The sequence below is a fragment of the Haplochromis burtoni genome, unplaced genomic scaffold (genome assembly GCF_018398535.1).
Source record: "Haplochromis burtoni strain Fernald_Lab_line unplaced genomic scaffold, NCSU_Asbu1 Contig_1, whole genome shotgun sequence".
NCBI lineage: Eukaryota > Metazoa > Chordata > Actinopteri > Cichliformes > Cichlidae > Haplochromis > Haplochromis burtoni.
Genome location: NW_024582362.1, coordinates 5,746,129 through 5,761,004, shown reverse-complemented (window position 1 = coordinate 5,761,004; position 14,876 = coordinate 5,746,129). Strand labels below are relative to the sequence as shown.

Below are 14,876 nucleotides of genomic sequence, written 5' to 3'. Positions count from 1 at the left end.
TTGCTTTGACATGAAAAGGGGCGTCAGGGCATTAGACAGCCGCTTACATAGACATGATTAATACTAATAAGGCCATGGTCCTGATATTTTCTTGGCTTTCCTGTGCCATTTTGTTTGGGTTTTGTTCTTTTTACTTTCTCCATTTCCTATCCCTGCTGTGTTATTCTGTCTTTGTCATATTGTTTAGTGTTTCAGTTTTGGTTGATTATCTTTTGGTTACCTCCAGTTTGAATTTAATAACTGATTTCAATGTGTTTTATTGACTCTCTTTGTCACTCAAACTTTGTGATTGTCTCTCTTTTTTCCTCATTGCTTTCATCCATTTCCTGCTTCCACCTGTGTCTTGTCTATACAGTTAGGTCCATATATATTTGGACACTGACTTTTTTTTTTTTTTTTACCTGTTTACTGAAACATTTTCCAATTATAGTTATATAATAGACATGGACATCATATGTAGACTCTCAGCTTTCATTTGAGGGTATCCACATTCAAACTGGATGAAGCGTTTAGGAGATTCAGCTCCTTAACATGTGCCAACCTCATTTTAAAGGGACCAAATGTAACTGGACAATTGACTCAAAGGCTATTTATTGGGCAGTTGTGGGCAATTCCTTTCTTATGTCATTATCAGCTAAGCAGATAAAATGACTGGAGTTGATTTGATGTGTGTGTCACGGTTGCGGCGACAGTCGTGTGGTGCCTGGGCGAAAAGGACCCAAAATGCAGGAACTGACTTGATGCGAGTGAGCATTTTATTTACAATGGGTGAAGTACAAACAGAAACGAGGGTGGTAAGGATGGCACTAAGACACGAACCTGAACTGGGGAAAACTAATAAACCTGGAACACACAACATACAGGGAGAAACACGAGCTGAGGGCAGAGAGACGGAGAAACACCAACTAACGCAGATGAACTGACAACGAGCACAGGTAAACACACATGATAAATACACACGGAGGGAATGAGGAATGGCAAAACAGGAGGGAGGCACAGCAGATCCTAATTGATATGACAAGACACGAGACACAGACCTTCAAAGTAAAACAGGAAATATACGCAGACAGCGAACAGAGGAAACACACAGACAGGGATGACTTGACACTAAACAGAGGGAGCACAACACCAAATTCTAACTAGGAAAACCTTAACAGAAAACATCACCAGAACACAAGATAATTCATTAATACAAAAGCCCTGAGTCACAGACTCAGGCCCATGACAGTGTGGTGCTTACATTTGGAAGATTTTGCTGTGAACAGAAAACATCATTGTCAGAGGGAGGAGTCCATGCAGGTGAAACAAGCCACCCATAAGCTGCAAAAACAGAAGAAACCCATCTAAGAAATTGCTGCAATATTAGGAGTGCCAAAATCTACAGTTTGGTACATCCTTAGAAAGAAATAAAGCACTGGTGACCTCAGCAACACAAAAAGACCTGGACATCCATGGAAGACAATAGTGGTGGATGATCGCAGAATTATTTCCATGGTGAAGAGGCTAATACAACAGCCAACCACGTGAACAACACTCTCCAGGAGGTCAGCGTATCGATATCAAACTCTACAATAAAGAGAAGACTCCATGAAAGTAAATACAGAGGGTTCACTGCAAGGTGCAAGCCACTCATAAGCCTCACAAATAGAAAGGCTAGGCTGGATTTTGCTTTTGGACAAATGAAACCACGATCAACCTCTACCAGAATGGTGGCAAGAAAAAGTATGGAGAAGGCGTACAAAGCCAACAAATTACAGCTGAAAGTCTGCACATTATTTTATTCAAAATTGATTGTGGTAGTGTACGTAAGAACCAAAAAATGAAAAAAGTTGTCTCTGTCCAAATATCACTGGACCTAACTGTAGCATATATATATCCCTGCCCTTCTCCAACTTTCCCAGCTGATGCTCCTTTTGGATTGGTGTGTTTTGTGGACTTTTGTATTTCTTTTTAGACCTTTTTTTGCAGCAGCCAAATAAAACTCTTGCTTTCTGTTGTGCAACCTGCTTCTGTCTCATAAAAATAGTTAAAACACCTCTTGACTATGGGCTTTGGCCATACACTCCAATGACAGTTCTTTCTCTGGTTATGTCATTGGAATTTTGGATGTAAAAGCGGACCATGAGCCAGAAAAAGTAAAAGATGTGCTCCAAATAGGTTTGCACTTGTCACATAGCAACCACAAGAGCTGTGATCTGCATGTGTTCAGTGCTGCCAGTTGAAGACAGATGCCCTGTGGATACAGGTTAAAATAGAAGAGGAATGGAAAGGATAAAGACAATGGAGACTGGAAATGTGTCGAGGTGAGGGTGAAGAGGAAGACACTGTGGAGTGAGAGAAAGAAAGAGTGGGAACAGACAGGCATGGGAAAAGAGAACAAGCTGAAGATGGGAGGACATGGTAACCGAGCTGTGATAAGGCCTGAATGACTGATAATTTGGTAGAAGCTGTGTAACTACTGACACTTTGGATTCCTTTTTTTTTTTCAATGCAATCTCAGAGAAGTATCAAATTTCCATGTGGGTACATCTCATTATCTCTGCCGCTCTGGAACAACACTTGGTAATGGGTTATTTCCAAATAGCCGTCATTCAGAAAAAACAAGTCTAAAAAGTATTTGCGCTTTGTACAGAGACAAACACTCAGACAGGGTAAGATAACAATGGATGCCACTTTTATGTGAAAAGTGAGAGATGAGTAAACCCATGCCTCGGTGGATGTACCTACAGGCGTGTCAGCACATGTGTGCGGCCATGTTGCTCCGCGGTGCAAACGTGGCCAAGCATGAGATTTAGCTGCTAATCACAAACACGTGGCCACTGATCCTTACATTCCATTTTCTTTTTCAACCTTTCTCTAATTCATATCCCTCTATTTCTGTGCTCCTCTGTCCTTCGTCTTGTCTCTCCCTGCCCTCCATCTCATCCTCTCTCTCCCTTTGTCTTTCTCTCTATGTCATTTTCCCTCCATACAATTTCTATTTTCTACTGTAACATTCTCAATCCCACACTCCTTTTTCACAGCCTGTCTATTCTTTCTTCCCAAACCTCATTAGCTATTTTTTTCTCTTCTCATCCTGGTATATACTTTTCCAACTTTTTTTCCAAGTTTGAAAAAGTTCCACTCTTATACCTACTTATTCGAATGAAGGACGTCTCAACCGCAGCACAACTTTCCTCCGACTTCCTGCACAATTAACCACATTCCCTTTCCCTATTCATGCTTTACTTTTCACTGTCATCTTGCAAACTTGTTTGATGTCTCCAGCCATTGCAGTCATCCATCGATAATGGCGGTCCTCTCCTAATTAAATTACTCTGTCTCCATCCGCTCCCTTTGCTCCATGACAGAAAGATGAAGTACTAGCAGAGGGCTAACCAGCTGTTTTCTCTCTGCTCCCTTTTTCCGGCGGCCTCGCATTCTAATTAATTAAGACGTTATACTTTTTGTTAATGTGGTTTTGGTATCAAAAGCGGCACCTTTGATAAATACACTCACGCATGTTCTCTCGGGTGCCGGAGCACACAAACATAAAGCCACACAAAGACGCCATGAAACATTTCTGAGCAGGATGCAAAGAAATGAAATCTGCCATGTGCACATGCCAACCCACACATTCACCCACACTGTCAGTGAGACAGAGGAGAGATGTTTTCTTGTTTGATGCTTGCCTTGCCACTGTCATGTTTGCTTGTATGTAATGCCTATCACCGACTGTTCGTCATCCCTCCACAATCACACTGCATCTCCATTACACATCCGCACAACTCTGACCTTTCACTAAATAAACTCTTTTATTTGGAAATCTTAATTTCCAGTTTTTCTCTGCAATATCCCCTTTCCCCTCATTCGTTATGTTCATCATCTCTGAGTGACTGCGAGAGCCATTTACCCAGGAAAAAGTAATTAACAGCAGATTTTATATTTCCTTTCTAGGAATGGAAAATTAAAATGACCTTTTTCATTATCATACTCAAACAGATGACCACACTGCATATACCTATATACATTTTACACTCCAGGAAGAAGTGATGGACAAACCAATGGCTTGTCCAAATATATAAACCTAGAGCAGGGAATCCAGTTGACAGCGTACCCACTGATGAACAAAGAGCAGAAAACACAGCAGTGCAGCACTTGCTGAGGCGGTGGAACACTGATTCGGTGTACAAAGCAACCAGAGGGAGCTTTTGTATCTTTGCTTGTGGTCTGGACTAATGACACATACTGTAGTCCGGGGTTTTTTGAACTGTGTGAGACGTGATCCACACCGACTACATTAGCTGGGATTCTCAGAAAGCATCCACTTTTGGCGATGGGTCCCAAAGGCCACCACCTGGTGTGATTTTCTCACTATTATATCCCCCTCTCTTTCCTTAATAAGTATGTTGCTGTTGGTACATGTATCTGTGCCCTCCACATTCTTGGGCTGATTTTTATTGACTTTTATTGTATTGTCATGTATTTTCTCACACACACACACACACACACACACACACACACACACACACATGCACAAACAGACACATCACTTCAGTTCTTTGATATCTTAAGAAGTGGGTGTATGTGATTACAAGTGCATTTATATGGACTCTTATGCTTGTGTGTAAATGTTAGTGGTCACCATCAGTGTGATACTGTTATGATTCAGCTGCAGAACACACTTCAGCTGTGTGTGGTTACTACAATACTGGGTTATCTGTGTCATCACAGATAGCTCAAACCTTGTTTTGCACGCTTGGAGAAACTCCAGCATTCTTTTAGTCACTCGTGGTTGCTCCTTTTTTGAATCTCTTTAATCTCACACCGCATAAGGACATTTTTATTTTATTACATTTTCATTTCATCCTTCCTAATAAGCTGTTTAGTTCAGAACACCAGTTTTAGGGCCCTTAAAAGAACTAGTCACAATTAAAAGAGAATCGGTCATATGATTGTTGGGTTTTTCTCTATATGTATTATTGTAGCATGGCACTGTAATGTGTAAGTGACCCAATACTTTTGTCCATATAGCAATTTTTGCAACCTTCAATTGTGCATCACTGCACAGCACATCATGTATCTCAGTCACGTTTAATAGAAACAGCAATGCACTCTAGAGTAAGTTATTAGGTTCTTTATTTTTATAAATTTTTCCTTTGATCTGCACGGTCCATATTAGTTTTTACAGGGTTATTTTTCTCTTTTTTGCTTCCTTTTAACATTACTTTATTCTTCAATGCTGACTTGTATTTTGGGGGGAAAGGGCACATAAAGTGTCTATTATGAAGTCAAGGAGCTTGATATTTGCAATACAGAGCTTTTAAAAATAATAAGCTTCACTGGAAAAAAAAAGTACTTGTTCTCCATCCTTTCATGCTCTTCTGATCTTTTTCTCAGTGCTACTCACCTTTCTCCTCTCCATCGTTTCTTCCTCTGAGGCGCTTTCTTTGACCTTCTCTCCTCCCTTGCTCTCTTCCCTATCCTCCCCTCCTGCTCCTTCTCTCCTCCCTGAACATCTGTGTGTGTGACAGGCGAAAGAACGGTGACAGTCCCCCGACACTCCTGCCCTCCCCTTTCTCCTCCCATTTTCCCCTCCTTTTCTTTGGCTGGCTCTCCTGTTCACTTGGTCTCAGTCTCTCACCTTCCATTCCCCCACCGTAAGGCTCCTCCATCTCTACTTTATTCTGTCAACCTCTTTTTGCACCCCCCCTCTCTCCCCAGGGCTTTCACCTTTAACTGCACCTCTGTTCTTTTTTTTTATATATATATATATATATCACTCTTCACCCTCTCATGCTAACCTCTGTCAAGCTGCCCCTCCGCCCCACTCATCTCTCGTGTTCTCCTTTTTTGAGGTCTCTGCTTTTCTCTCCAAGACACCTTTTGCCCACTTTTTGTGTCTCTGAATTTCTTTTGCTCCACTATATCCTTTGTTTGAGTTACATGTTCTCCTCCTGACCCCTAACACTCAGCTCTTTAGTCCATTTCTTTTTTCCCCCTCTCTCGTTGTTTTTTATTAGTAATGAGAATCTTTTGAAAACACCTACCATCACTTTCATGATCTTTTGAACTTGCATTTCTCTCTGGACATTTCTGATCTTTCTCCTTCTCGTTCCCATCTGTTACTTTTGGTAACCCTGTAACCCTGACATGTCTTCTGCTCCATCGTTCCTCATCAACTTTTCCCCCCCTAATTATTCCCTTGTCCTTTAATTTACCCCTTTACTCCATCCATGAGTCTTCGTGGATTTCAAAGTCAACTGAACTAGACTGAATCATGCTTTCTTTTTTCCCCTCTTTTTCATCATGCCATCCTCATCCTTTTTCAAATCATAAGAAAATGAATGTATATCCAACAAAGGAGAATAAGCTCATTGCAGACTCTTAGCCAGAACTCATTCAATAAAATGAAAATGGCAGAAGGTGTCGGCAGAAGTGGGATATAACCAACAGATGTAAAAGAATGGGGCAGGAACAAGGTGCCAGAAAGGAGTTGGGTACGCTGCAAGAAGGGGCTAAAATAAAAATTAGGTTTGAGCATCAGGTAACTGGGTCTGGCAGAAAAGAGCAATAAATTCAGTTGAAGTATTGGGAAGTGTCAAATCTGCAAAAATGTAGCAGCACACCCAGAGGAAAAGAAAAAGATGTGTGAATCTACAAAATGTGTTTTTATGCCACATACCAAATCAGACTTTGTGCAGTGTTGACAATAGGGCTGCCACAAACGATTATTTTGATAGTCGACTAGTAACTGATTATTTTTGCGATTAGTTGACTAATCAGATCATCATCCATTGAACGTAAAACGTACAGCTTATTGCACCAGCAGCATCTGCTCTTATATAACTATCATTAGCTTACAGCTTGAAGTGTTTAAGGTATGTGCTAACTAAAAATAAAGACAAGATGATAGTTTATAAAATTTGAATGAAATTTGCAGATTGTCTCGGTGGAGTTTGATAAACTCAGCCGTCTGCTCCTTGCTATCTAAAATATAACAGGACACCGGAGTATATTTTCGAGCATCTCACACTTCTGATAATCAGCTGTCTGCTTGACGTTTATTCAGCTGTGTAAAAACTATAACTTTAATCTCAGCCAAACCGATTTACTCAGGAACAAATAAAATACTGAAAAAAAGCCAAACAATAACATTTTTAAGTTATCTAAGTGAATATATATCATGTTTAACCTGAGTAGCGAAAGATGGCGGTGGGTTTGAAAATGATTTCCAGGAGTCCGATGTTCTCACCGGGTGTAGTGAGCTTTGAACCCCGGTTAGCTATCGAACTGGTGGGTAACAGACGTCTCCGAAAACGTCGGAGCGCTTTTGAAAATATGTGGTGTCCTGATAAACTGAGCAGATATTTGAAGTTTACACAGCTACATTCCCGCCTGAAAATATGTTAAACGTTGATTTTGTGACCCAGTAATATTAAAACTAACTAGCAGCCGCCATTGTTGGAAACTGAACACGGCCGCGCTGGGCCACACTATGAATTCTGGGACATCCTTGTACATGCAGTGCTGCCATCTTCTGTTTCAGTCCGTTATTACACTCTTAAATCCTACTACTTATTCCTGCATCTTTCGGGATCTTACAAAGCTTCAAACGACGTGTCGACTATTAAATTAGTCGTCGACGATTTTAATAGTCGACGTAATCGTGACTAGTCGACTAATCGTGGCAGCCCTAGTTGACAACAACCAATACTACTGTGAAAGCAACTGAAACTACTTCAAACTTGAAGAAGAGTTAAAGCTACACTGAAACTAACATAAAGAGAAGTCTAGCTTCAAGTGATTTTGTAAAATCAATCAATCATTCAATGAAAATAACATAATGCCCCAAAACTACTTGAATCACTAAACAAATATGAATAAAGTGGAACTATCTGGAAGCTGTCGAAAAATTTAAATAAACTACTGGTTTAAAACATGTAGCTCACAACACCCTGACACTTAAAATTAGAGATTTAAAATTCAGCCCCTGCAATTCTCAGTACCCAGCAATGACCAATTAATTCGCCTAGAACAATGTGTGAAAAATTGCTAACTTCTTTGCTTTGTGTTATTCATCGGCTACCAGTAGAAACTGTGCACTCAGGCAAAAGGAGAATCTGAAAATATTACTGGCAATATTCTAAAGAATGGAGAAAGAGAAATAAAATCGTGGGTTTTTTGTTGTTTTGTTTTGTTTTGTTTTTAACCAAACTTTCCTCTCCTTTGTTATTTTTGCTTTTGGTCATGTCTATCTCCTTCTTTAACATAAATTCATTTTACCTTTTTTCCAGTCCATCTTCACACATCTCATCTCTGTCTTCCATCAGAGCCATAAAAGCCTCTCTTATTACTCGCTTTACTCCTCGTCTCATCCATCTTCCTTGTTTCCATTTTTCTACCCTCTCCCTTCTCTTGTCACCAGCCCACGGCGCACACCTTCTCGTCACTCTTTCCGACACCCCATCCTCCTATCTTGTTCAAAGTATCACACTGCCTTGGTCATTGTCCGCTCAGCTTGCGTTCTTAATCTTTATTTTCTGCTGTCTGTTTACTTATCACCACCGCTCTGCCCCTCCCAAACCCAATTTCTCACCTTTCCTTTCTCCCCCCTACCCTTCTCTTTTTTGATAGTGTTTTATCCCTCCACGGGAATGGCTTTGCTGCAACGGGTTTTTGAGGTATTGACGTTTCCACTGATATGGGCTTGGTTATCTGTCAGGTCCGGGGCCGGAGTGTAATGGCTCTGTAATTGGATAAGGTATAGGATTTTTGTCAGTAGGGTACATTGCAAACTGCCTCACCCTCTATTTTATCATATGACTATCATCTCTCATTCTTCCTCCACTTCACTTAGCGCTCTTCTCCCACTCTCCTGTGCCTTTGTGGTCTTACCCTTTTCCCCTGCCCTCACTTTGTCCACACATTTCAGTTTTCACTTGGAAAAAAAACCCAAAACAACATCTGTCACTCTCCAACACTATCTTATCTGCATGTGTGTCCTTTAGACAAGTGAGTCTAGAAGAATGAAAGAACTGACATAGCCAGTTCAGAGTCTATCCACAAGCAAGCTTTGTGAGCTGTCTTGTGGACAAGTCCAGGGAAAAAGTATCTACTTCTCCACACATCTGTTTTATGCACCCCTTTGTGCTTTCTTTTTGGTATTTTACAATTCTAATAGTAGGAAAGACACACTGTAATGTTGACATTTATGCCATATTTTGTTTTGTTTTTTCTTCTTATCTCTGGCTTTTATTATAATGGCAAATGAAAATTAGGTCAGTGTCATCATTTTTTGTTCCCTTGCATCTTGCAGTTGCCTTGCTCTTTTGTTTCTGGACCATTTACCCTGAGGTTCATTTAACCTGCAAGGTCCAGGGGAGTTTGGCCTTTCCCGGGTAGACAACTGGAGGGGTGAAAAGGGGATAAGTTTTAGGGGACACATGAGAGTTTAGCTGGCAATGAAGACAGAGCAATGAGTTTTTAGGCTATCGCAAGGACGTCGACTGCCACTGAGGGGATTAGGAAACAAAACACAGCCATCTACCCCATCAGTCTTCACTATAGTCATAGGAAAGTGGCACTGAAACACTCGCCCTCGTTGTTCTCAGAGATACTCATTTTCAGATACTCATTAAAGCAATACATCACTTTTGGAAGAAGATTTTTCCACAATAGTGCATCTAGCCCCGGAGATCATAACCTTTAACCCTTTTAAGTTACGATGGCTTTCCAAGCATATTTGATGGTCTTCTAATCTATTCAAAACAGTAAAGAAGAGGTCAAACAATTACTCTGTACTTTTGAGCAAGTAATTTCCCTCAGGCCCAATGCCCACTTTGAAAATAACCAAAAAAATTACTTTGTATTTATTCTAACTGAACTGTGTACAGTGAAAATCAAAATCCATGCTCCACCAGGGGGTAATTCCACTTTAATCTGCACTCAAGGATGCACATATCAAACAAAAGCTTAGCTGAAAATGAACGGAGACATAACCATATGTAGGTGTCAAGACGAAATGGGTTACATGACAGCACTTGCAATTTGACTTATAGGCTTATAGTCTCATTCCGTTTGTACAGGCTGTTGTTGTATTTTGGGATGAAAAGATAGTGTTCTTCCAATTTAATTGTATTTTGTTGTTGAAAAGTGATGATTTCAAGAATGAAATGGATGAAAGTGATGCTCGAGCATTTCAAAAGTGTCTTTATGTCTCAGCTACTGGCATTAAAAACGAATCCTTCTTGAAACCTCATAAATACTAATGACCTTCCTCTTGAAGCTGAGGCATCTTCTATATTGGAGAACATATAATTCTAATAATCATAACAGGGAGCGTATGCTCCTCATTCTTGTGAAACATCTTTATTGTCAGAAGGCTCTCTCCCTGTATGCAAAGCATTTAATAAATTATTACTTCTACACTGGTGCTTGCTAGGAGCAAATTTCTGGGCTACACTCTGGTGGACACTGACCATTAATAATAGGATCGACTAACCTTGTAACGATTAATGCTTTTTGCAAAATGTCATTATTGGAGTACGGTGAGTTTCTTTACCTGTCTTGGATTCTGCTCTAACAGAAGTCTTTGCCAATAAGATACAATTGTACCTCACTTTTGTATCATTTTTTATCATACTGCTAAAATTATATAAACTATTTGGGGAAAACTGACCTTTGATGTCCTACTCATTATGAATAATTACTGACTTTGCAGGAGCCGGTGGATGGTCACCTCTAGACAGTGACCATTACCAGTGGCTACAGGTGGACCTCGGTTCAAGAAAGCAGGTGAGCGCCATAGCAACACAGGGTCGCTACAGCAGCTCTGATTGGACAACGCAGTATCGCCTTCTCTACAGTGACACAGGAAGGAACTGGAAACCTTATCATCAAGATGGCAACATTTGGGTGAGTGGACCAGTAATTTGTGTGGCTGTTATGCGTGTGTGTCAAATGCACAGGTGCAAACTATAAGACTATTAAAATGTTCACATCCTGTGGCCCACACTTGCTTCTAAAGCATCCCATCTGTTTTGGATTACTTCCCAATCACCTTAATTTACCTTAATTTCAAATATGTGAGAGTTCTAGCAGTTTAATTCAGTTCTTTTCTACACCATCGCACACTGGGACAGCTATTTAAAGTAGAGTAAATGACTTGCTCTTGAAACAAATGATGGCATTTCATTAATCCAAATATTGCTAAGTCTATTCTCAAGTCTTGATGGTATATTGCCAAATTGGGTTGGAATTTCAGTAACACCATCAAACTAGAAACTAAAAAAAGGGCAGTTTTGTTTATAAATATTTTTTTTTATTGTGGAGTACCCCAGGACTCTGTCTTAGAGACTATTTTATTGTCTTTTTTGCTAGTATTGTTTTTAATTATGTTGTTTTCATCCTTATACAGATAACATTTAGCTGTGCACTTGAATAGGGCTTACTACTAAAATCTCTGAAACAATTGATTATCTGAAACTAAACTTACTGCTGATAAATAATGGAACTGAATTTTTTGGTCATTTACACCAAAATTCACACTCCTTCTTAAGATTCCTTAAGAAATAATTTTATATTAATTCAATTATATTATATTAATTATATTCAATTTAAAGGAAAGCCCTGCAAATACATTTAAGAGCATTCACAGAACAATGCTGGCAAATGTTTAGGTAGATTTTTGAGGCTGGAGTTAGCTGTAATGCAATTTGACATGTACATATGTCAACGTGGTTACTAAACTATCAGAAGAAATGCTGATTTTGACATTCTCTTCTATTCTAAATTGGATAAATTTGGTTTACCTAAAATAAACTTACAAAAATTTACACTGATGCTTTTACAAGCTTTCTCTTTAAAATGTTTTTTTTAATTTAAATCAGCTGTCAAGCTCTGTTCCTAACTTAGCTTTCACTAAATGTCTTGTTAACCTTGTAATGCCAAGTGTATCATATTTGATATTGTTGTTTTAAAGACCTCTGTATCGTCAGTGTGACTAGCGTCATATATACAGTCAGATACATGCAGTGCTACTGTGAGCAATAAAATGCTCAAAAATGCCAGATTAAAACTCATATATACACATTTATTTACATTTATTTGTATTTATTTTAATTTGTCAGAAGGTTCAATAAACACTCCATAATTAAAAAATAAAATTATACATACAGCAAGCTTCAATGTTCCTTACTTAAGTGCAAAATCCTCTTCTTTACCTACGTGCATAGAAAAAGCAGAAAACCTTGTTTAGGATGAAAAATCTTAAGTATCACTTCAAAGCACAAGGAAATTTTATTCCCTCAGTTTAAACCAAATGTAATATGACTGTGGCTCATCTAATTGAAGATTTACTGGGTCTTAGAGGAAAGATATGACATAAGAACATCTTTCCAAAATGAGCCGTTTGCATTCAATGTTTCCCTAACAGTATGGATGTGGTTTATTTTTCTTTGGCTTTATTTTCTGTGTCTCTTGTGCCAAAACAACACATTTCCATCAATAAATTGTTAGCAAGGACTTGAGTGGGGCACCTGACAGTTTGTGATCAGCTAATAAGTTAATGGCCTTCACTGTTCACTGTTGCTGCTTTGCAAAAGGCTACAGGTGATAACAGATGGGAGACAAAAGGACAGGCCTGTCGTGAATAATGCTGATACACCAAACTAGACAGCAGAAATCTAAAACCTTGAAATGCAGGGGAGGAGACTTTTTTATGTTAATCTTAATAGTAGAGTTGGAAAGGATATGTATTTGCTTTGCTTGTTTTGTCTTTTCCCCAGTGAATCTGTAAAAGCTTGTCATGTAAATTACTGCTACTGTGCGATGTAGTGCCTTAAATAATAAGCTTTATCACAGCAGCTTTTACATGTTAACTTTAAATAATGTTTGAGGCATTTGAAATGATCAGATCTTTTGTTTTTGCTTTTGAAAACACTGCAGATGGGGGTTTTTTTTTAACAAAATACACAAAACCATCAGGAATGCTTTGAAGGATTTTTTATTTTTTATTTGAGATTAAAGGATATTAAAGGGAGTGATTAAATGAGTTTGCATTGCTGTTACCTTCCTATCAGCTCAAAGTTGTCTGGCAGTAGAACAGCCTTACTAATAAAGTAGTTGCTGAATGCATGTAGCGTGACTTTGCTGAAGTATACAGCAGTCGGTCCTATGTTCTCAGATTGTATATACTTCCTGTGTCTGTTTCCTGATGCATACAGTAAAGTTTCACAAATATAATTGTGCTTTTCTGCATTTTGGGAATTTTGTGAAGTTTCAAACAAAATATTTCACATTTTAATTTTGCAAAACTCCTTCCAAAGTCAGTAAGATTATGATGCTTTTAAAGTGTGGTGAAAGGTTCTTATTCATTCATCACAGAGTTGAAGTAAACGTGTTATGAAAAATGGCTTAAATGTTTTGCGAACTGTATTAAGAGTGGTGAGAATGACTTTTCTGCTGTGAGAATAATGCCAAATCAATTCAGAAAAACTGTAATACACAGATGACAAAATTTCATAGTGAGATTTCTGTTCTGAAAACACATTTTTTATCACCAATTTAAACACCGCAACTCTGTCGCAGAACCGGACATTAAATATCAAATTCAACTACTATGTTTAAAATGTGTGCAGTGTGCTGCGGCATTCATGTTTGAACCACTGTTAACTTGCACGGTTACAATTCTGTCTTCTCTATCAGAATCCTTTTGAATGGCTGAACATGTAAACTCAAACCGCAGACATACAAGTGTTCATTATTTTTAGACGAAAGATGCTTTCTTCAGTTTTGGAATGATTATATGACATAAAGACACAATAAAATATGCCAGTGACAGCAATACTGTCCTGACATCTATATAAGATAGTGAGGGCATTTTAATTAAAATCTACTTGATTTCATTACACACACACACACACACACACACACACACACGCACGCACACACACGAATGCACTAAAAATGTACTCAGTGCATTGCAGTGCTGTAACGCAGGGCCTGACCCAGCATCAGGTGGGAGTAAGAACTATTCATCTGTGACTATTTAAAGCCATAACTGGTTTAGATGATAACAATTTCCATTAAGAGTGTTAGTTTTCAGGCAATTTTATTTCATTTATTTTATTTAAAATATTTTTTAATTACATATGTAAATACAGTCATGTATGCAAAAGAAATTTTTGTTCATATATAGATACATTCATTACCGATGTCATTTCCTCATTTTCTCCTATTTAATTATTAGATATTCAAAAGTTTTATTGCTGTACATGAAGATGTACATTTTCTTCCCTACTTCTGGTCTTACAGGTATCTAGAGTTCAGTAAATGCACTCTCACCAACTTATCTTGTTGAGTTTGGTACCAATTCTTTGCACACACTGAAACACTGTAGAGTCTCATCATGAAGTCAACCATCTACTGTATAAGCCATGACTCACACAGATTCTTCCTGACAGACCTAATTCAGAACCGAGTACTTTTTCACTGAGTGTGCACCCTTCCTCCCGAAATAAAGCCTGGGCTTCCAATCTTTCTTCTATCTCTGATGATGGGACAACATAACAAACAACCTTTTCAATCAAACAAAAGGTGGCTAAAAGGAGATCCAATGAATTTTCTTAGTTAATCTTGGTTGTGCTAAAAACCCCTAGTTTTCACTCTGTGAGTCTGCGCCCATGTAGAGGTGTGGTTTGCCAACAGACAAGGCAGGTAACCAGGCCAGTGGGGGAGCCCCTGCACCCTGACAAACGTTACACTACTGTAGTGGCGATGTGCAACGTTTGCATTAACAGTATGCGAGGCATGACCTCTCTAAAGTACTCCACCTGACTTCACTCATTAGTTTGGAAATGGCATGAATGACTCTAAACAATGAGAGACAATGAATG

The 14,876-nt window shown here is 38.9% G+C and overlaps 1 protein-coding gene across 2 annotated transcripts in view; it reads left to right on the top strand.

Annotated features, from left to right (window-relative positions):
* Nucleotides 1–14,876, top strand: part of cntnap2a (contactin associated protein 2a) — a 385,507-nt gene that overhangs the window by 162,183 nt on the left and 208,448 nt on the right. For both annotated transcript variants that reach the window (XM_005912066.2, XM_005912065.2), the window contains exon 3: nt 10,703–10,896. In XM_005912066.2, coding sequence (XP_005912128.1) covers nt 10,703–10,896 — 194 coding nt within the window. The remainder of the gene's footprint in view (nt 1–10,702; nt 10,897–14,876) is intronic.